The following is a 21,304-nucleotide window of genomic DNA, read 5'->3' on the forward strand; positions in this document are numbered from 1 at the left end:
ACAAGACTCTATGCTAATGTGAAATTCAATTATAAAAACATAAAAAAACTTCTAAATATAGTCTGCAGAATACTAACCTAGACAATAAGTCACCCAAACCAGTCATTTCACTTAAAGAAATGAATTCCCAAAGTCTCCAAAGTCTGGGAATTCTTTGTTTTGTAAACATGTTTACAAGTACAGCCACGTTGTTCTAAATGGAAATGACTACAGTATTTAGTACTGGGATTGTCCTTTCTTGCAACTGGATTTATGCTTCATAATGATTATCTTCTAGACACAGAAATGCATTTCTATAACTCAAAATTGTTACTGGAGGCATTTAGTAGAATCTTGCTTTAAAAATATAATGATTTTTCTTCTTTATTCTCCCCCCTTCAAAAGGTTTCACTGCTCCTGATGTTTAACGTTATGCAAAGACGTGTTTCTGCCAATGAATATCGCCTTATGGTTATGCTTCTGCAAATAGCCTGCTGTGAGCTGATAAAGGGATTAATGCAGCCAAAATTCTTAATCTGTGAAATTACAAATTAAATTCTCATATTAAAAATACCACCCTGAGGTATTTTTTGTGGTTTTAATTCCCCTCTGGTGTTCTGCATACATTGTGCTTGTTAATGACGGGGACAAGGCTGTCTCCCTTGGCAGTCTGCTGCCGAGTGATAATGTGTAGGCATTTACTCACTGATAGAAACTGGATTTAACCACTGGCTGATAAACTAAGTGGCAAGTGGGTAATAAGTCCATATTAACAGAAAAGTACTACTACAGAATTCAGAATTCACAGACCATCAAAATCCTGGCTTAAACTCAATCATCAAGTCAGATGGGATTGAGATGTCACCAAGGAGGAGTGATATCAAGTTACAAGTTACATTAAACGGGAAAACAAACCATATGTTTGAGTGTGATGAGTCATAAACTAGTGAGCCTATTTACATCATTTTTGTTTTCAGTATAGAAAAAGTATTTTCCCATAGGGATTTAATTTTTAATTTAAAAAAACTTGAGGGTAGCTGTTGTAATAGTCAGTGAGTAGTCTTTAGAAAGGAAGTAGGGCAGAGTATTGAGTAAATATGGGCTGGAAATATGTGAAATGTTAACGAGGATTTGCTAAGCATTAAGGGGAGTAGTAGATTAATATATCTATAGTCACTTTAGGGTTAAAAACAAGTAATGAGAAATAAATGTGGGATATCAAATAAAGATTTAGGATAGAAATACCCAAGAGGAGTTGTACTTAGAACTTAGTTCCAAAATAAAGGTTATTGTCATCAAGGAGAATCCAATATTACGATGGGTGAAAGAAGTCTAAAATCCAAGAGAACGAAGAAATAATCGTATGTCTACTGTAAGTGATGTATACCAAGGATTAATAAACACATGATAAATATTAATGCATATGTGCGGTATGTTAATTTTTAGGGCAATCAGAAAAGAGTATAGAAGAAATATCTCTAATTGTTCTTTGGAAAGAACATATCACCATTGAACAAAAATATTCTGACGGTAACAGTTTGTACAAAATTTCACAAGAATTCTGTTTCACACTTTGGAAGAAATCTGAGATCCTCCCAACCATAAATCCTCCCCCAAATATTTAAAATGTAATTTTTAAAGGCTGTATAAATATGAAGACTTTTATAAAAACAAAACAAAACCCACCCAGGAATGTGTTTTCTTTTAAAAGATTCAGAGAAGAGCTGTCTATACAAATACCAAGAGCATTTGCAGTTAAAATGAATTACACGTCTTCAGTCTGTACATGACAATTCAGTGCATTAGCCAATTGCCAACTCTGTTCCTCAGCTCGCTGCATAGCAGCCCTTTTTAAGGTTATTGTTACAACCAAGATGGTCTCTGAGAATCAAACAGAAATGAATCATCTTCTCCTCTGTGTACTGCAGCCAGTTAAAAAGTACTGTATGCATAAAGCACTAAATATGTAAATCATATTTTCCTTTTCCTTTATGACTGCTCAGATCATTTTTTTGGACACACACATAATCAAATACAAAGATGCACAGCTGCAGACTGCAGAGCAGAGATAGCAAAAAAGGAATCCATTTTCTTCCTGTGTCTGGTAAGCTAGCAAATGAATGGCAGGATTCCACTAAATATATATGCACATGGCCCCCCTTCCCCTGTTCTCTCTCTCTCCATACACACACACACAAACACACAGACACCCATGTAATGCACAAACATACATTATCTTATGTTTGTGCACACACAAATATGTGAATCTCTGTATACAGGTTACATACAGATGCTAAAATAAAATTATGTCTCTGCTTGGACTGGATGTTGTGGATTTGTCATACTCACTATCGGTGAGTTCCCATAGCCGTGGGGGCAGGTCACTAAAATACTCGTGGCTCAAAGCAGCTTGTGCCGATAGTCTGTTCTTTGGGGAACATTGTAGGAGCTTGGAGGCCAGGTCTTCTGCATGGTTCACATAGCTGAGCCTAAAAACATGAGCAAAAAAGAGACATCAGACCAAACTAGAAAACCCACTAAATAAGACATAAAGTGTACCTAATTTTTCTGGATTTCAATTTATTCTTGGCTAGAAAAACAAATTACCTGCTGAAAATAAACGAAGCAAATCACACTAGTTCTTAGAGTATTTGTTACTTCAAACTTACTTTTACTCTAGGTATCACAGTATAATTGATTTAAAATATTTCTACTATAGGCAAAGGGTTGATACTTTCAGAAAAGATAAAACTAGGTCCAGAGGTAGAAAATTTCAGAAGACAACGTATCAAATAATTGCTAGAATTTGTTCATAGAATCTATGTACTACACCCACATCTGGATATATTTATAGAAAATTAATAATAAATACCTAAGAGAATTAAAATAAAACTGCTATTAAACTCTCCAGCTACTAAAGTTTCTTTTCCTCTAAGAACTTACATTTTCTTGCATTGAATATAAATAACATTATTGAAACAGTGCCCTGTCAAATATCAACTATCATAATATTAAAATACAGGTTAGCAAAGGGGATGTGCTTAGATGATATAGGGCTGAATCAATTCAAGATGACCTTTAAAACAACAGTAGATAGAAAATATGTGTCTCAAGATTACAGAAAAAAGCATAACAATAGTCTTTCATGTGGTATAAGCTTTCAAATGGGTAGCAGCATTTCTCAGTCCAGCTCAGCCTTGCTTTTCATGGAACCTCTATTTCTCTACTCAGAGCAATCAAGTCTGGATAATTAATACAATAATGATAATAAAAGTATTCCTGATAACGGCTACCACTTCTGGGTAGTGGAACATGTGTCAGGCACTTTCCCAGGTACTTTTAACACTCATATTTCTTACAGTCTGAGAAGGTTAACAGTTGCTATTTTGTAGTGGTAGAAGCTAAGTAGGAGTCAGAGATGGCAGTGGATCACTCGGGTAGTAGGTTGAGAGGAGATTCAAATCCACCCAGAACTCCTTGACTCTAAAGTGGTTTGCATATGCCATGCTCTTCTTTCTCTCACAGGTTATTTTAAAGGCATTTCCCAATGGATTCTCCAGTTTCTGAAACCCGGTGCAGTATGTACAGTGACTCTCAGAGGTAGCCAAAAGTGGGTGAGGGAGCCAGAAGTGGCTGCACCTTCCAGTAGGTATTTCTTTAAAAATCCTTGAAGCTACTCAAGACACAATTAGCCAACAAAACATGTTTCCTCAATGACCAACAATCTCCTCCTTCCCCTTCTCAACCAGTTCTTTAGTATTTATTTCAAATTGTTGGGGATGGGGGTAGGAAGAGAATACGAGGTAATGGATTTGGGTAGAGAAAGAAAAAGGGGAAAAGCAAAGAAAAATGTTACCACAAAGATCCAAACTAAGAGACTTTCTCTCTAAATCTAATGTGAAGGCCTCACAAATGGGTTCAATGTGTGACTGCTGCAAAGGCTGTTCATGGAAAAAATGGATCAATGGATTGGTTGTAACTGTCTCTCCCTGGAAGACAGAAATTTGTCCACAGGGAAAGAAAGAATTCTCAAAATCCTTAACAGGTATTTTTCCCCCTTTAAGAGGGCACAGGGCCATCCATATTATTCCTTCCTCTTCCAAAGACTTTATCACTAGTACAACTTTTCATTCATATTTTAAAAAATCATATGCAAAGTTTGAGATAGGCTTCATGGTTAAAAGTTATACTTATACTGAATGTACAGTTCATAGTTAATTATGGTGAACAGTACCTTCATATCAATTTTATATAGTTTTGATAAAATAGAACAACCAGATTAGGACTAGATCTGAGTCTCAGGCCTAATACTGTTATTTTCCTAAACTCAGACAAACAACTTTTATCAAAAGAAAAAAGGAATATTATTAATTGCCCAAACTGTATGTTGTTACACTGCATGTAAATACAAGAAGAGAAAGGTAATTGCAATACTTCGTGTACAAGTACTTAACTCAGAAGTCAAGAATGTAAAACACATGAAATACAAAGCAATACATACTATTTTTGATCTTGGTTTTCTCATCTATTGAAAAATAGTGATGAACCATATTATGTCTGCAGTCCCTCCAGTTCCAAAAAGCCATGAATCACATCTGAAGCATGGTTTCATTATCTTGAAGAATTGTAAACACTTACAGTTGTATCTTTGTGTCTGCAGTAAACTGTTGACTATATTTAAATGTAATGTATATGCCTCATATAAGGAATTCATCAATATAAGACAATCCCATTTCCCCCTAAATTGACTACACTTTAATATGCCAATAATCAGATTTTCATTTGTGATATTTAGTTAATATATAAATATTTGTTATATAAAATTTTAGTTTAGAAATTTTATTCTAAGTTTCCACATGCATTTTCAACATCAGAGCCTTTGTCACCGCTAGAACCTCTTTTTTCGGTCTACCTAAGTTGTTAAGACATGATACTTTTGGCAATCCATGTATGATATCTTAATTGGAAGTTTTATCTGAAGTCATAAGTATACCTTATCAGATTGTTAGAATGGTGATGGTGGTTCTCAATCTCCCATGTGATGGTAGATCTTTTTCAATCTTTCTTTGCAATTCCATCAATTTTTGTTTTATATTATAAGGCTGGGTAATTAAATGCATAGCAGTCTAGCACTATTATCTCTTCTTGGTAAATTCAGTCTTTAATCCTTATGTCATGACACTTTTTATCTTTCATAAAGCTTTCTAGGCTAAAGTTCATTTTATTCTTACATTAATACAACATAATGACCTCAGCTTCTTTTGTTTAGTATTTGCCTGCCATACCTTTTGTTACCTGCTTATTTTTAATGTTTCATATGTGTAATATTAGGGTGTCTCTTTCATAAATATTACTTAGCTAAGTTTAATTTTTATCCAATTAAATAATCCCCGTCTCTCAAGGAGAAAGTTTAGTCCATTTACATTTTGCAATTATTGATGTATTTGGAATTACTGCTACCAGATTAATTTTGCATCCTATTTTGTCCTCCTTTATCTTTTTTCTCTTTGCCTGTCTTATTTTGGATTGAGTTTATTTTAGATAGAACTATTTTAGAAGTACAACTTCAAGAAGTTATGCATTCTATTTCTATGTAATTAATAATTCCTCTTAATTTTTCTTCTTCTTTTTTGCATTCATTATCAGTTTAGGTGTTTAAGCTTTCACAAGTTTTTGGAAGCTGGTGAACACTGACAAATTATTTCTCCCACGAAACTGGAAACACACAATCCAGACGCTATAAGTATACGGTTGAACTGACATCAACAGACATGACCATTTCATTGATTGTATAATAAAACAAATTATTAAGTATGCAAATATTAAGTTATACAGCTCAACAGGCTTAAAAAATATTATATTTCTGCTCAATTCACTACCAGAAGTTAACTTCTCTTTTTGCAAGAGAGGTTGGGAAGAGAGGAACAAAAATCACATTTGAAACAATAACAGCTGGTAAACAACTTCCAATAGATATGCAAAAAAAACACAAGATTTTCAAAAATTGTATTATTAACAATTATACAATCATAAGGCATGTCTACCTTAAAAATATTTACTAAAGAGCATATGTCCTAAACAAGACAAACACAGTTTGCTAAAAATACTTAACAGCTCTCCCACTCTTCCTTCAGATCCTCTAAGTTGCACCTCAAATGCAGACATTAAATTAACTTTCATACTTTTTTGGTCTGGAGACAGACATTAAAGATATGTGCTTCTGTGCAATGTGGACTTTGTATGAACTTTTCAATCAGAGGTTTGTGATTTTCAAAATGGAGGTTTTCATAATAGCACAAAATGAGATTTATAAAAAGACATTAAGAAACCATCATTAGACTTGGATGAAAGCCAACAAAATCAATGGGTACACAAATCTGATGTACACTGTTTTAAATGTGGCAGTTATAAACATATAGTAGCAGGCAAATAGCCAGATAGGCACCAATATTAATGTTTGAAATGACTGAAGGAATAAATCATAGAAGGCCTAGACTGCACAGTTCTTAGGTTTTTAATTCGGTAGCATATTAAAAACATACAAGTATTGTGCTGGGTATTTTGGCACCCAATAACTCTATATTCGTTATATACTGATAAGATTCAAGAATGTGAATAGACTTCAAGAAAACATAATACTGCATGATTTCCGGAAAGGTCAACTCATATGAATGGTAAACATGCTTTAAGTGTTGAACAACAAGCTTCTCTCTTCTTTGTCTTTTTTGAGACAGAGTCTCACTCTGTTACCCAGGCTGGAGTGCAGTGGTATGACCTTGGCTCACTGCAACCTCTGCTTCCCGGGTTCAAGCGATTCTCATGCCTCAGCCTGAGAGTGGCTGAGAGTACAGGCATGCGCCACCACGCCTGGTTAATTTTTGTATTTTTAGGAAAGGCAGGGTTTCACCATGCTGGCCAGGCTGGTCTTGAACTCCTGACCTCAAGTGACCACTCGCCTCGGCTTCCTAAAGTGCTGGGATTACAAGTGTGAGCCTCTGCGTCTGGACAAACAAGCATCTTTTGCTGAGTGTTCAAACAAGCTGATCATAATCCAAACAGAGGTTTCAATTCTGTCAAGCGTGAGGCCTGGTAAAAATGCTCATCAATATTTCATTAGACTTATCATTCACTAAGCCTACAAGTTGGCTAATATGTTTGATAAACTGGGTCCTGTTGTAAAAGTTCCATTTCCAAGGCAATTGCATCAGGTAGCCCAGTTTTATTTACTGCAAGAGTTGTTTCTCTGACTGCTGGTGTCTAGGAAGTGCAGCTGCAGTGTAGGACAATACTGCTCCAAAAGAGAAAAACTGCTTCCTTCTAACATTTCCATTTCACTTTTGTCTTATGAATTTCACTGCATCTTCATATTTCATTTCACTTTAATGCTTGGACAATGAACACTAGAGCTCTCCCCAAACCAGCAGCATGATGACAGTAATATTTAATGCAACAACTAGCCTCTCCAAGAAACTTTATTTTACAAAACATAACTAGTTATCAACAGGCTTGGATAAATGGCAGTGTACCATCATCCAGAACCTGGATGCCTTCTTTCTCACAAGAGCAGTGTTGTAAGTTGCTTCACATATTCTCACTATTGGGTAAGAACATTCTTTAAAGTTCCTTTAACATTCATTTAAGGTCATACTGACTGCAATATCCTGTGTGTGACTTCACATGACCTGACCAATTCATTTGAGTCACGTTAGTTAAAAAAACACTCAATAGGGTTATTTAAAAATTAAAACCTCTTTTTGAATAAAGCATACAGAAATGATGTAAAAAATGATGTAAAAATAACTGAAGTCTACTTCAATGTACCACACTTTACACTACACTTGAAATCTTCAGTGCTTTGGAGTATGAAGATGGGAGTAACAGGACGTGAAACGAACCTCCAGAAAAGCAAGATCAATTCTTTAATCCAGTAATGAGGCAACAGAAAGGAAGTTCCCCTAGGTTTACCCATCTAGGTCAGAACTCTTGTAAAATGCTTTCCTGATTTTAATTTGATTCTCGTGTGTCCTAGTTAACCCCTCTCATGGAGCTGCTTGGTAGAATGGTAATGACTTTCTGTAATTCATCTGTTTGCACAGAAGTCATGCTGTATGCCTGGTAATCTCCATTGCCCTTCAGAAACTTTGCAAATGCATGACCAAGAACACTACAGAACTGCCCAACCTGCAGCTAGCAGTGACCTCTCTTGGGGTAGGTTGGCTTAGTGTCTTAGTATCCTTGATGGTAAACATCAAGGATATAAAAATAAATTCCCATACTTTATATCTTCACCCTCAGTTCTCCAAGTGGATGGCTCCTCAACTTTTTAATATTTAACTCTATTTAACTTAAAATTTAGAGTTCAATTTTATTTTTACACTCATGTGTAAGAATATTGCAATACTTTAATTCTGATGACACAGTCCCATCTATCATGTTATTATTGTCTAATATTTTATTTCTATTTTCTGTGCTTTTTAAGGACACATAATAGACATTATTATTATTATTACTGTTATTGTTATTTTATTTACCCATGTTTACTATTTAATCACCTTTCTTTTCACATTTCAGATATTGCCTCTCAGATTATTTTTTGTACCAGAAATACAAACAATAGCAGTTATTTCAATGAGCATGATTTGGTGGTAAATTCTGTTTTGTTTACATATAGGATAATGGGTTGGCTGGGTATATATTTAATAATTCTATATGCAGGTTCAAGGCATTTTCCCTTAACCCTCTGAATACATTATTCCATAGGTGTCTGTTGTTTCTGCCTCTTAGTGCTCTTCTCTTCCTCTTTGGAGTTCTGCAATTGCAATGTTAGGTCTTCTTTTTATTTAACCTGCTTGGTACTCACTGTGTTTCCTGAATTTGAGGTTTCATGTTCTTCATCAATTCAAGAAAAAAATCCCAGCCATTACCCCTCAAATATTATCTTTCCCCAACTCTATCTCTTCTCTCATTTGGTAATTTGGATGCAATGCAATCTCATTAAATTGTCCATGTCTTTTCTCTTTCATGTTTTCCATCTGTTTGTCCCTCTGTTTTCCATTCTGGGCAATTACTTCGAGGCATCGTTCAGTTCAATGAATTATCTAATCGATTGCATCTAATATGCTATTTCCCCTGTTCATTTTGATTTGACAAGGTCTTTTCAATTCTTTGACAAATTTGCCTATTCAGTTTTGATAGTCTCTTAAGTTTTTTATATGATCTTATTTCTTTACATTTTAAACATAGTTGTAGGTCTGATAACTCCTAATACCGAAAATGTTGGGTGAGAGGAGAGTTCAATTTTGTTTTTGCTACTGATCCTCACTTGCAAAAACTTTTTCCTCACATGCTTTATAATTTTGGATTGTAAGCCCATGGTTATCTAATGTTAATCCATGGGAAACCTGAGGGGCCTGGATTGAGAATGTGTTTCTCCATAAGGATTTTCTTTTGCTTCCATCAAAAGGCCTGAGACTCTCCCAATATATGGGTACTCCAAGTTCTTGCTGTTGGTTTCCAAGAGCATGCAAGTTGTGTAAATTTAAACCTAAATATGTAGAAATTCTCATATCAGACTTTTACATCCCCATCCAGAGTGAAGGCTGGCACCCACAATTGTCCTTGTGGTCTTTCTTTGTTGGAAGCAGTTATTCCTGAATCCATTACTGAGGCTGAATTACATTACTGAAGCCCATTAATGTGCTTTGAGGGTTCCCACTCTATGTGGAGAATCTCAGCTCTGATTCCCTACCTTTCTCAGGCCAAAGGCCTTGTTTCCTGATCCCCAAGTGGCTTCATGTTTCTATTTTAGACAACAACTTCAGGGCAGCTGCAACTTCAGCATTTGATTACCCTTTTGGTTTCCTGTCTTTCTTCATTCTTGGCCTTTCCAGAGATTTTACCTATTTTCTTCTTGGTTCAGCTGTGCATCTGAAATCATGTGCTTGGTGTATTTTATCCAGCATTTTAGGTGGCTTTTAGTATTAGGAGTAGTAGAAGAGGTACTTTTTCCCCTATAGGTGTATATTTATAATCCCCACAATTTAATTCGTTACTATAAAATCATCAATACTTATAATTTTTAAGTCTTTCTCCCTGGAATAATCACAAAATAATCACCTACACTTATAATTTTTAGGTCTTTCTCCCTGGTATTCTTTCATTGCCCCATCCCTCTCTTTTAAAACTAATTCTGTTAGGTCACCTCTATTTAGTCTCAAAAACTAATTATTTGAAGTTGACTCAGGCTGACATTTTTTCACCACACAACGTCTAGATGAATCTCAAATGCATTATCCAGAGTGAAGAGGCAAGCGGCCTCTTACAGATATATAATTCCATTTATACAACATTCTGGAAAAGCCAAAATTATATAAACAGAAAACTGATCAGTGTTTGACATAGGCTGGAGGGAGGGTGAGACGGTTTAGCAAAAGAGAACTGGACAATCTTTTGGATGGTTCTACATTGTGATCAAGAGGGATGAACACTGGGCCATGTGAGAGGGCCAGGTCAGGGGGATTATAATAAAAATTCAGAAGATAGAGCCATTTAGAGAGATGGAATACTGCAGATTTTTCACAAAGAACATTCAGGCATTAAGGATGGAAAGCTGCCCTCCTGTAAGCGGCTGAAATTAGAACTTCCTTGTCTTGAGGGGATTCCCAATGACGTCTCAAGAGATGCTCCAGCCTACCCAGAGATGTTACTGCCAATGGTGAGGCCCTCCTATCAATTTCAGTGTTCTATCCCAGGTCATTGAGTGGAAATCTGCCTCAGGCTGATGGAACTGGGCCCACCAGGTTGGTGGGGGTGTACTCAGTGAGCCTGTATGTTCACAAGGGGTCAGAAAAACCTGGAAGCCTGTATGTTCACAAGAGCTCAGAAAAACCTGGAACATAACAGACAAGAGACCGTTATGTTCATTTCACATTTATGCTGTAAAAGCATGTTTGTTGTTCATGGAAACTCTTAAAAAAAAAAAAAAAACTAAGGAATTTTCAAATTATAAACCTGGATGACAAGACATAAACAATCCTTACTGAAATCAGAGTATGTGTGGTATGAGAATCTTATATTGCGAATAACTATGAAACGAGTGCTTTTAATACAGTTGAAAATAACAGTGTGCTGCTCTTCCAATTATAAAGAATTTTCTGGATTTTTTAAGTCCTTATCCATGCAATTCTCTCTCTCTCTCCCCCCCCTCACTCTGTCTCCTTGCAGTTTTTTTAAAAAAATGTATGCAAGAAGGTAACATGAATAGTGAAAACTGGTCTTAGACCATGAATATAGAGCAGGATATTCTCCTTATTCCCTGTACAGGTTAGTTTTTGTACCTCAGAAATGAGGAAGACAGAATAGATTGTCTTTAAGAGTTGTCCTAGCTCTAATGCTAGGACAATATCCTCCAATCTCGGAAGAACTGGATTATGAACTAGAGGCAGGGAGAGTTAGCACAGTGGCCTGCCAGGGCTGACCTACCAGAATTTCCTGCTCTGCCACCAATGAAAGGAACAAACAGTGCCTCTCACTTCTCTCTAGTCAACTTTGCAACTAACGCTTCTTCAAAATCTAACCTAAGTTTCTAAGCCTTCCTGAAAACAGACAAAGAGAAAAGTAAACCTGGAGTCCTCTGCCAGACTAGAGAGTACCATCAAAGTTGAAAAGACAGAATGGAAAGTGGAGGACAAAAATGGTGGTGCAAAAAAGAAAAAGAGGAAGTCCATTGGTTGTGGCAAGATGAACAGAGCTACTTCCTGGAAGACAGCATTTATTTTTCTTCCTTCCTTCCTTTCCTTCTTTCCTTCCTTCCTTCCTTCCTTCCTTCCTTCCTTCCTTCCTTCCTTCCTTCCTTCCTTCCTTCCTTCCTTCCTTCCTTCCTTCTTTCCTTCCTTCCTTCCTTCCTTCCTCCCTCCCTCCTTCCTCCCTCCCTCCTTCCCTCCTTCCTTCCCACTCTCCCTCCCTGCCTCCCTCCCTCCCTCCCTCCTTTCTTTTTTTAAAAGAGTCTTGCTCTGTTGCCCGGGCTGGAGTGCAATGGCATGACCTCGGCTCACTGCAGCCTCTGCCTCCTGGGTTCCAGCAGTTCTCCTGCCTCAGCCTCCTGGGTAGCTGGGATTACAGGTGCACACCACCGCGCCTGGCTAATTTTTGTATTTTTAGTAGAGACGGGGTTTTACCATGTTGACCAGACTGGTCTTGAACTCTGACCTCAGGTGATCCGCCCGCCTTGGCCTCCCAAAGTGCTGGGATTGTAGGTGTGAACTACTGCACCCAGCCGGAAGGCAGCATTTCTAATACAATGTGGAGACACAACATCTGCTAACTGACTGAATGTTTGCTTGAGTACTGAGTATATCAATGGTTGTATCTATAGAGGTTTCACAATACCTGAGAAACAAAAATTTAAAAAGTCGACAATCATTTTTGAGCAAAAACATCTTATGTTCAAGTCCTGGTCCTTAAAAAACCTCTTCAAACTATACATCCCCTGGAGGATGTCATTTTCTTTTTTTTTTCCTCTGGTTTGCTTTGGTTTTTGAAGTGGGAAGGAAGTTGATCCCTTGCCTTTTTAAAGTTAACTTATAAACTAGGACTGCATGGATGTTTGTTTTGATTTAGGGTTTTATTTTTACACTGTAGTTCTAAAAGACTCCCTCTAAAACTGATGATACACCTGCTGTATAACAACTAAGGCAAGCTACATTTTGTTCCCAAGGGTGGCTTCTAAATCTCTATAAAACTCTCCACTGGAATTTATTAATGTTTTAGCTCATGAAAACTGGATATAAAGAGTAAAAATGTGGTATGTGTAATTTACATATTAGACCATGCAATAGAGAGAGAAAATTCCATATAAAAAGCTTAAATGGGAACAAAAAGTTCTAGAGTGTTCCTCACTTGCATTTTATATGGTGACGGGATACTATTACACTCATTATAGGCCTATGTCTGAAGCATTATAGTGTGCTTTGTTTTACAGAGTTGGAAGTAGAGCAACCAACCTGGAGTGAGTGATGCAGAGGGTCTATACTCATACTTTATGCACTGTCACACTCTTCACAGAGCCTGAATCCCTTCATTTGACAGCACACATCTCTGTGGCAAGGATGCCAATGTGGGTGCTGGCCACTGAATTAATCAACATCTGATCGCTTGAAAATGAGCTGGATGATTTGTGAAGAAGTCCACCCACCAATAAAAACAAGTCTGTCTGTTTTCCTTAACTACTGAACAGAACTGTCAGGTGCAGCAGTCTTCTTGTCTACACATCAAAAGCAAAATGCTCAAATGCTCATGTAACCCCCTCTTATCAAAGCTTTTTGTCTTAGAGGGAGTACTATGGTCATAACACTGCTTTTGTTTTTCAAAAAATGACTTAGTTTTAGCAAATAGGCTTAAATTTATTCATTTTGCAAGGAGGGGACAGGAATTGGTCAAGCAGAACATGATTGAATCTCTGACACTGGAATGAACTCTTGGGGAAAATAAAGACTAACAGAAGAAAAGATTCAGCCCTGTGCAGTGTACTTCTCAACCCCAGGTGCTGGGCTGTGTGATGAAATGAGAGGCAAGACTCATAATTACGTTAATAATAGAGACACAGAGTTGTTTAACACTGGGACTTCCTTTCTCACTGTACTCAACGTAAAAAAAAAAAAAAAATAATGAGATTCCTCCCCTCAAAACAAACTGATAACATTTTTATATTAGTTTCTGTAAATAGGTTGTAGTTTTAGTACATAAAAATACTCAATTCTTATTCATTTATTCTAATGAAATTGTTTAATGCCACAATCTTCCTGGCAGACACTCATTCCCACAATGGTCAGCTCACTAGACGGCCAATGCTATATTAGAATAATGCTATTTGCAGGCAGCTCTACAGTTCACAAAATGCTTTCCCATGTATTATTTTATTTGATCCAGATGATCAAAGGGTCATGCTTACAAAATGGAGAGTATTCAGACTTCTGATACTTACATCTTAGTGTCCATTGCATGCTATGCCAAAGAGTTATTGCTAGCTGTACATTACTCAGTTGGTAAAGGGGTTATTAGATTATTCCTAAAGTTTTCCTTAAGAACACATTACATTTTTTCCATATTTCTCCCTTTTCCTTTAATTTTGAACTTTATTGCTATAGAGACTATTCTTTCTATATTCTTGTTAACACCTCCACTGTCCTATGCCAAATAAGGACAATGGGGAGAGTCCAGCCTTAACGTGAACAAGATGAATAATCATACGAATCCTAACCCTTACTCAATACACAGTTGCCCTTGCAGTCAACTATACCTGATGGAAAAGTACAGAAAGTGTTGAAGAGCCCTCAGCAGGATCTGAAATAAATCAAGTTTTTGAAAACGCTAGCACTGACATTCTTAAGGCTATTCTAAACTGCCAAAAGTGGGCCAGAAAAAGGAAAATATTAAATTCTTGCTTTGGATTTCACAGCTTAGCTTGGTAGTAATTCCCCAGCCTTGATTTTTATTTATCACTATTTTCTACCCTTCCTGGAAAAAGAGACGTCTTCAAATGTTTAAGTTCATTCCAAAACCAAAGAAAGGGTGATCTGCTTTTAAAAATCTGTTAACTTATGACATAATTATAGCAGCGTTTCCTATGTACTAACATGATACTATTTTCATATTTACCTTTCAAAAATCCATTGACAGACATTATCATAAAATATTCATAGACTAATATATATGAACTTGTTATATTCTTTTCAACAAGAGCCCTCATTTATTTAAACTTACTTTCATTTAACTCCTACAAAAGTAGATCATGTTTCCATCCTACTGTCTACAGGAGAGAACAGGGTAACTGCTTCACTACATTGCTTTTGCAGAGATTCCACTTTAATTCCTTTTGCAATCTTCTCCAGTGCCTACTGGCAGTGACTGTTTTCAATTGTGATGTTTTATTTTTAATAATTTATACAGAACATTATAACCCGTGTGCACTTAAACTATAATTTTACATGAATAAATAGCCTAATTAAAAAAATTTCCTATGATTTATCAGAGATCCCCAAACATTAATAGTATTTTTCATATATGGGATAGTACAAACCTGCCAGTCATTATACTCGTATCTCAGTTATATTTTAGAAAGGATCCCTAGATTAGTGAACCAGTGATTATATGATTTTATAATTTTTGTTAAGTATTTTACTTCAAAAAAGTAGTAAACAGCAAAAGAGGCACCAATAATTACTTTTCAATCCTCTGACTAGAAGACTTGATAGAAGAAAAATACATTTACAATAATTGACCTTTATAATCAGAAGAAAAAAGTTTGCAGAATACTTAAAAGTCTAACCTCACAAGTCAGCGTAGAATATCCTCAAACCCAAAGATGTGTATTCAACAGAATTGATTTCCAGCTTCCCAGTTATTTTATTTACAGTTATAACCTATCTACCTTAAGCACTAGACCTTCATAACCACACAAACCTGCCCTGTATGAAATCCCATTGTAATGTACCTGAAAGACATTAGGTAACTCACGACCTTTCCAACTTCTGGATACAAGATCAGGATAAAGTTAACAGCCCTCTGCTACTTCACAGGACTGCTGTGAAGATTGACCTTTTCTTTCCATAACTTGCTTAAATCGATTATAGGCATCTTATTATTTCACTGACTTCACAGGTTTTAAAATGTTTTTAGGAAATCAAGAGTGAAGCAAAGTAAATTGTTAGTGAATGTTATACTCCTGTGATGCTTTTAATATTTATACTATTTGGAGTATAAAGATTACCGAATTTTCCTGAATTCAAAGTGGTTGATTAAAGCACTGTTTCAGCTGAAACAGATGACTCTCATTTTTTATGATAAAAGATTGAATGGGAGTTTAAATACAAATCTTCATTTATCCAAAAATTCAATCTATGTAAAAATTTAGGAACGGCTTATGTTTCAGAGAGATTGGTTATAAATATTTAGTCCAAATTATCCAAGCAGTGTGAAAAACATTTTCACCATCAAAGGCTCTGGTAAAAAGTTTAACTTATTGGTACATCTGCACTATGGTAAATGGAGTTAACAGAAATGGTGGCTTCCTAGCCTTTCATTCTTCTGAAACCCTAGAGAAGTTACAAATCTCATCATCAGAAGGAGGTTTTGGAATGGTATGTCCTTTGACTATAAATAGTGCTAAAAATAGCCCCTGAAAGGCACAATTTTATATAATATTATTTCACAAAGAGAGAAGAAAATATATAAATATATCTTTAATCCTGAACAAACCTCTTCAAAGTTTATGTTCTCAGTAAACCTTTCACTGAGAACTGAAAGTATAACTTAGTAATGCAATAAATGCCCTAACAAATACATCAGATTTTTCACTTAATGCTTGTTACAGGCTTAAACCAAATGGAGTAAAAGGAAATCACCTTTTACAGTCTGACTCCTACAGGAAGAATGCCTTGCTGTTACGGTTTTTAAAGAAGGCATGGTGAATTGATCTCAACTTTGGTGAATCTTGGGCCATGATAAAAAGAAGAAAAATAGCAGAGCAGTTAACATTCCACAGAACTCTTTCTTCACATGTTTATTTCCTTGCACATTGGACATGATCCAAGATAATAAGAAAAGTGTAAAAAAGAACTTTTCTTAAAGGCAATATATAGTTTAGCACTCTATGTTGATATAGAAGAGATAATGTTTCCTCATCCCTTAAAACATTATCTTGTAGATTAAACATATTAAATCGTTAGGACTGTAGAAAATCACCAAAACTAGTGCTCCCAATTATATCAAAATGAAAGAATATTCAGTTAGGTCAGAGGTCATGGGTTATTAAAGTTTAGTTCAAAGCAAATGAAGAATCTATTTGCTGGGCACTCTAATTTCAGCTTTTTATCTTATGATATTGCATCTGAAATTTGAAAATATATGCTTTCATTATGAAAGAAAGAGAAATGGCTTATGTCTAAAGCAAGAATTGGATTGACTGCTGAACAGTTGAGCATCCTTTACATGGGCCCTGTTCTCTAAGAAATAAATGTCAGAATCCCTTTCAATGCTTTCTACTCCTACAAGCAGTTTCCTATCTGTCTTCTCTAACCCACAGTGTCTTTCCGACTGCACACTGAACCAACGACCTGGTGAATGATCTCATCTCTTCCCATTACACAGAAGACATGGCCAGCCAGGAGATGGAACCCTTGTTCTAAACACTGGGGGAAGATATACAAAGGGGAAGGAAACATATGGTTTACTATGTGCTAGTGATTTTTTTCACATGTGATCTCCCTTATCCTACACACCCAGCCTATGAGGTGATCATCATCATCCCATCTTGCAGAGGAAGGAGCTGAGGTTCAGACAGGAGGAGCAACATAGCCTCAGTCATACAGCAAGTGAGGCAGAGCTCATTACATGCCTCAAATATGGGTACTCTCTTCCCTGTATCATTCCATCTACAGGCTATATTTATAGCTTGTTTTTTTCTCATTATGAAAGTAAGATATGATGATTCTAGAGCACTTAGAAAATCCTGGAATGTATAAAAAAGTCTTAATAGCATGTAATCCAGATATAATTTTAAAAAATCAATTAGATATATAAACGCCATGTATAGAGGTCCAAGAAAATTTATACATTTAGTTCTTTGTATTTTTTAATCACTGAAAATTTTTTTTTATATTTCTGGTTTTTTTCTTTTTCCTGGAGACAGAGTTTCGCTCTTGTCACCCAGGCTGCAGTGCAATGGTGTGATTTCGGCTCACTACAAACTCTGCCTCCTGGGTTCAAACAATTGTCCTGCCTCAGCCTTCCAAGTAGCTGGGATTACAAGCGCCTGCCACCACGCCCAGCTAATTTTTGTATTTTTAGTAGATACAAGGTTTCACCATGTTGGCCAGGCTGGTCTCAAACTCCTGACTTCAGGTGATCCACCTGCCTCGAGCTCCCAAAGTGCTGGGATTACAGGTGTGAGTCATGTGCCTGGCCTGAATATGTTTTTATATAATAAAATTTCCTTTCAATACCTGAATTTTACTCGAGTCCATTTTGAGGTTGTATTAGCTTTCATTTTTCCTCTTGTGAAGAGAAAAATTTTTAGACATCCATAAATGCTGTATCCTGTTGAGGGTGTACACTTTCCTTTTACTTGGGCTGTTTAATTCTCACTTTGCCACTTAATATTCTCTTAGTAATGTAGCTAGTTTTACGAATCTCCTTCACATGCAAAAACATGGTTATAGGCATCTCATGTCAGGCCAAGGTCTAGTGATGCACTCAACTTTGTGACCATGATACTGTGAGGTGTCATAATGGAAATAAATAAATTTACTTTACTACACAGCACTCCTTTTAACATTAATTAATAAAGTCTGCTGGAACAGGACTTCCATTACAAGAGGAGAAAACAAGACTTCAAAGTTAGGGGAAAATCAGCTGGTGTCTATTGCATACCCATGAGGATAGCTGCAGTGAAAGCAAGATAAAAATTTTCATATTTTCTTTTCTTTTTTCTTTAAACAACAAATATTTATTATCTCATAGTTTCCAAGGATTAGGAATCTGGGAGAAGCTTAACTGGATAGTTCTGACTCAGGGACAAAGTTGCAGTCAAATTGATAGCCAGGGATGTATTGTACTCATTTGAAGTTTGGGTCTGATGGATCCACTTCCAAGGTGATTCATTCACGTGGCTGTTGGCAAAAGGTCTTAGTTCCTCATCACGTGAGCCTCTCTCTAGGCATGTTGGCTGGCTTTGCCAGAGCCAGTGATCAGAGATAGAAGGAGCCAGAGCCCAAGACAGGAGATGCAATCTTTTATAACCTAACCTTGGAAGTAATGTGCAATAACTTCTGCCACATCCTACTAGTCACCAAGACCAACCCTGGTATGATGTGAGAAGGGGATGAAGACTAGAAGGTGGGATCGCTGGGAGCCACCTTTGGGGCTGCTGGCCACACTGATGATTACAGAAGAGACCTGCTTTTTTTGTTTTGTTTTTCTTTTTGGTAAATTGTGGTAATATAGATAAATAACTGAAAACTTGCCATTTTAATCATTTTAAGTGTACAGTTCAGTGGCATTAATTACATTCATTATACTGTGCAACCATCACAGTATTTCCAAAACCCTGTCATCACCCTTTATAGAAACTCTACACAAATTAAGCAACATTTTCGTTATTAAAATAATGTGACAATATTAAAGATAATTTTGGGAAAGAAGAAAAATAATCACCCAAAATTCTACTACTGCATCACAACTATTTTCATCTTATATATTACATTTCAGTAACAGCTAGCCCACAGACTTTTTATAGTAATATGTTAGTATATATATATTTTTATTCATCTTTTTTCAGGAAACATAGGTAACATTTCCTATGTTTTTAAAATCTCCATACATAATATCCTAACATTGTTGTGTAATATTTCACTGAGTTCCTGAATCATGATTTGTTAAACCTTTCCCCATTCCCTTAATCTTGGTTAAGTTGATACCAAGCCTTTTTAAAATTTTTAAACTACAATACAGTAATGAGAATTTTGGGGCAACTTGGTTTTCACTTGGTTGATCTATTTCCTTGGGAGAAATACTAACAAGTGAAATTGGTAGGTTCAAAACATAATTCCTCTGGTTTCCAATCGGAAGTAAAGCAAAATCCCAAACTCTGGCCTGCAGGGCCATTCCTTAGCTAGCCTCTGCTTTGACTCACCAGTCTCCTCTTCTCTCTCTCCCCACGTTCAACTATACTCTCACCACCAAGCACTTTCATTCTTCAACAAATACGAGCTGAGTGCCTTCTATGGGACAGGCTCTGTTGTAGGTGCTAAGGACATGGAACTGGGCAAAAAGTGAAAATGCCAGCTTTCATATGCTTAGAGCCTGCCAGTGCTCTTCCGTTTCATCACATTGCTCTGTTTTATTGTCTTCATGGGCTTAGCACTCTTTGAGATTATACTGTTTATATTTTGTTTACCATCCTTGCTACTCTAGAAGGTAAGTTCTATGAGAGCAGAAACTTAGCATTCCCAAACATTCAGAGCATCTAGATGATACTAAATTTCTTGAATGTTCCATGATACCTTTATGGCCACAAACACGTTTCCATATTGTTTTTCGCATTATTTGCCAGTTTACAGGGACATCAGCAGTAAATGAAGGGGCTCATTTTTCTACAACCTCACCAGTATTGGTGTTTATGAAGAAGTGGGTTGTGGATGTGGGGTTGGGTGTGAATGAAGGGTAGTTTGATGGAGAGCACAGAAGACACTGAAGCTATCTTTTGAGTTTTTGAAATATTGCATTAAAGTGTTATTTATCTCGATCACTGAGATTTTTCTTGACACCACCTAAATTCTGAACCCAAAATGAGCACCTTATATGCCTCACTCTAGTCTCAGCCCTGTTTTGTATAAAAATGGCAAATGAGACAGGTATTTATAGATCTGCTCTTGAGACTACAAAATAACTGAAGACAGGAAAATAAAATTTGTAAAATAAACTTAGATGATCCTATCAGGAAAACCATTTGAGAGTTGTTTTCGGAATTAAATGAGATGATGCAGACAAAGCATTCTGGCATGCTGTGCGGCACAGACGTGTGCCGTGAACAGTGTAGCCAGTGATACTTCATATGGCACTATTGCCATTTCTCCCCCACTGCTACACTTGTAAAAAATTAAACTGACCTTACTAAATGGAGTTAAAAGAGTCCCTTGGGACTGCAATATTCTTTCGCAAATTAGAGTACATACCTGAAAAAATTTTGGTAGGAGAAACCTCATTGGAGGATTTACAATTAATGGAAAAAAACATGAAGTAAAGAGGATTGAGATCATGAGTGAACTCATACAAAAAAGGTCTCATAATTTTTATTTATTTTTACTTTCTTGTAAATTTATTTTAGGTTCAGGGGGTTCACGTGCAGGTTTGTTACATGCGTAAATTGCATGTTGCTGAGGTTTGGAGTACGAATGATCCCATTACCCAGGTAGTTAGCATAGTACCCAATAGGTGCTGTTCAACCCCTTTATCCCTCCCCCTCCTCCCAATAGTCTCCAGTGTCTATTGCTGCCATCGTTGTGTCTGTGCATACTCAATGTTTAGCTCCCAATTACAAGTGAGAACATTCAATATTTGTTTTTTCTGTTCCCATGTTAATATACTTAGGTTAATGGCCTCCGGCTGCATCCAGGTTGCTGCAAAGGATGTGATTTCATTCTTTTTTATGGTTGCATAGTATTCCGTGGTGTATATGTGCCACATTTTCCTTATCCAGTTCAACACTGATGGGCACCTAGGTTGATTCCATGTATTTGCTATTGTGAATAGCGCTATGATGAACATGTGA

The 21,304-nt window shown here is 36.4% G+C and overlaps 1 protein-coding gene across 3 annotated transcripts in view; it reads right to left on the reverse strand.

Moving 5' to 3' along the window:
- The window catches only part of CDK14 (cyclin dependent kinase 14), a 589,453-nt gene that overhangs the window by 89,852 nt on the left and 478,297 nt on the right, over positions 1-21,304 (reverse strand). For all 3 annotated transcript variants that reach the window (XM_007982225.3, XM_007982233.3, XM_007982232.3), the window contains one exon: positions 2,329-2,468. In XM_007982225.3, coding sequence (XP_007980416.1) covers positions 2,329-2,468 — 140 coding nt within the window. The remainder of the gene's footprint in view (positions 1-2,328; positions 2,469-21,304) is intronic.

The sequence above is a fragment of the Chlorocebus sabaeus genome, chromosome 21 (genome assembly GCF_047675955.1).
Source record: "Chlorocebus sabaeus isolate Y175 chromosome 21, mChlSab1.0.hap1, whole genome shotgun sequence".
NCBI classification, from domain to species: domain Eukaryota; kingdom Metazoa; phylum Chordata; class Mammalia; order Primates; family Cercopithecidae; genus Chlorocebus; species Chlorocebus sabaeus.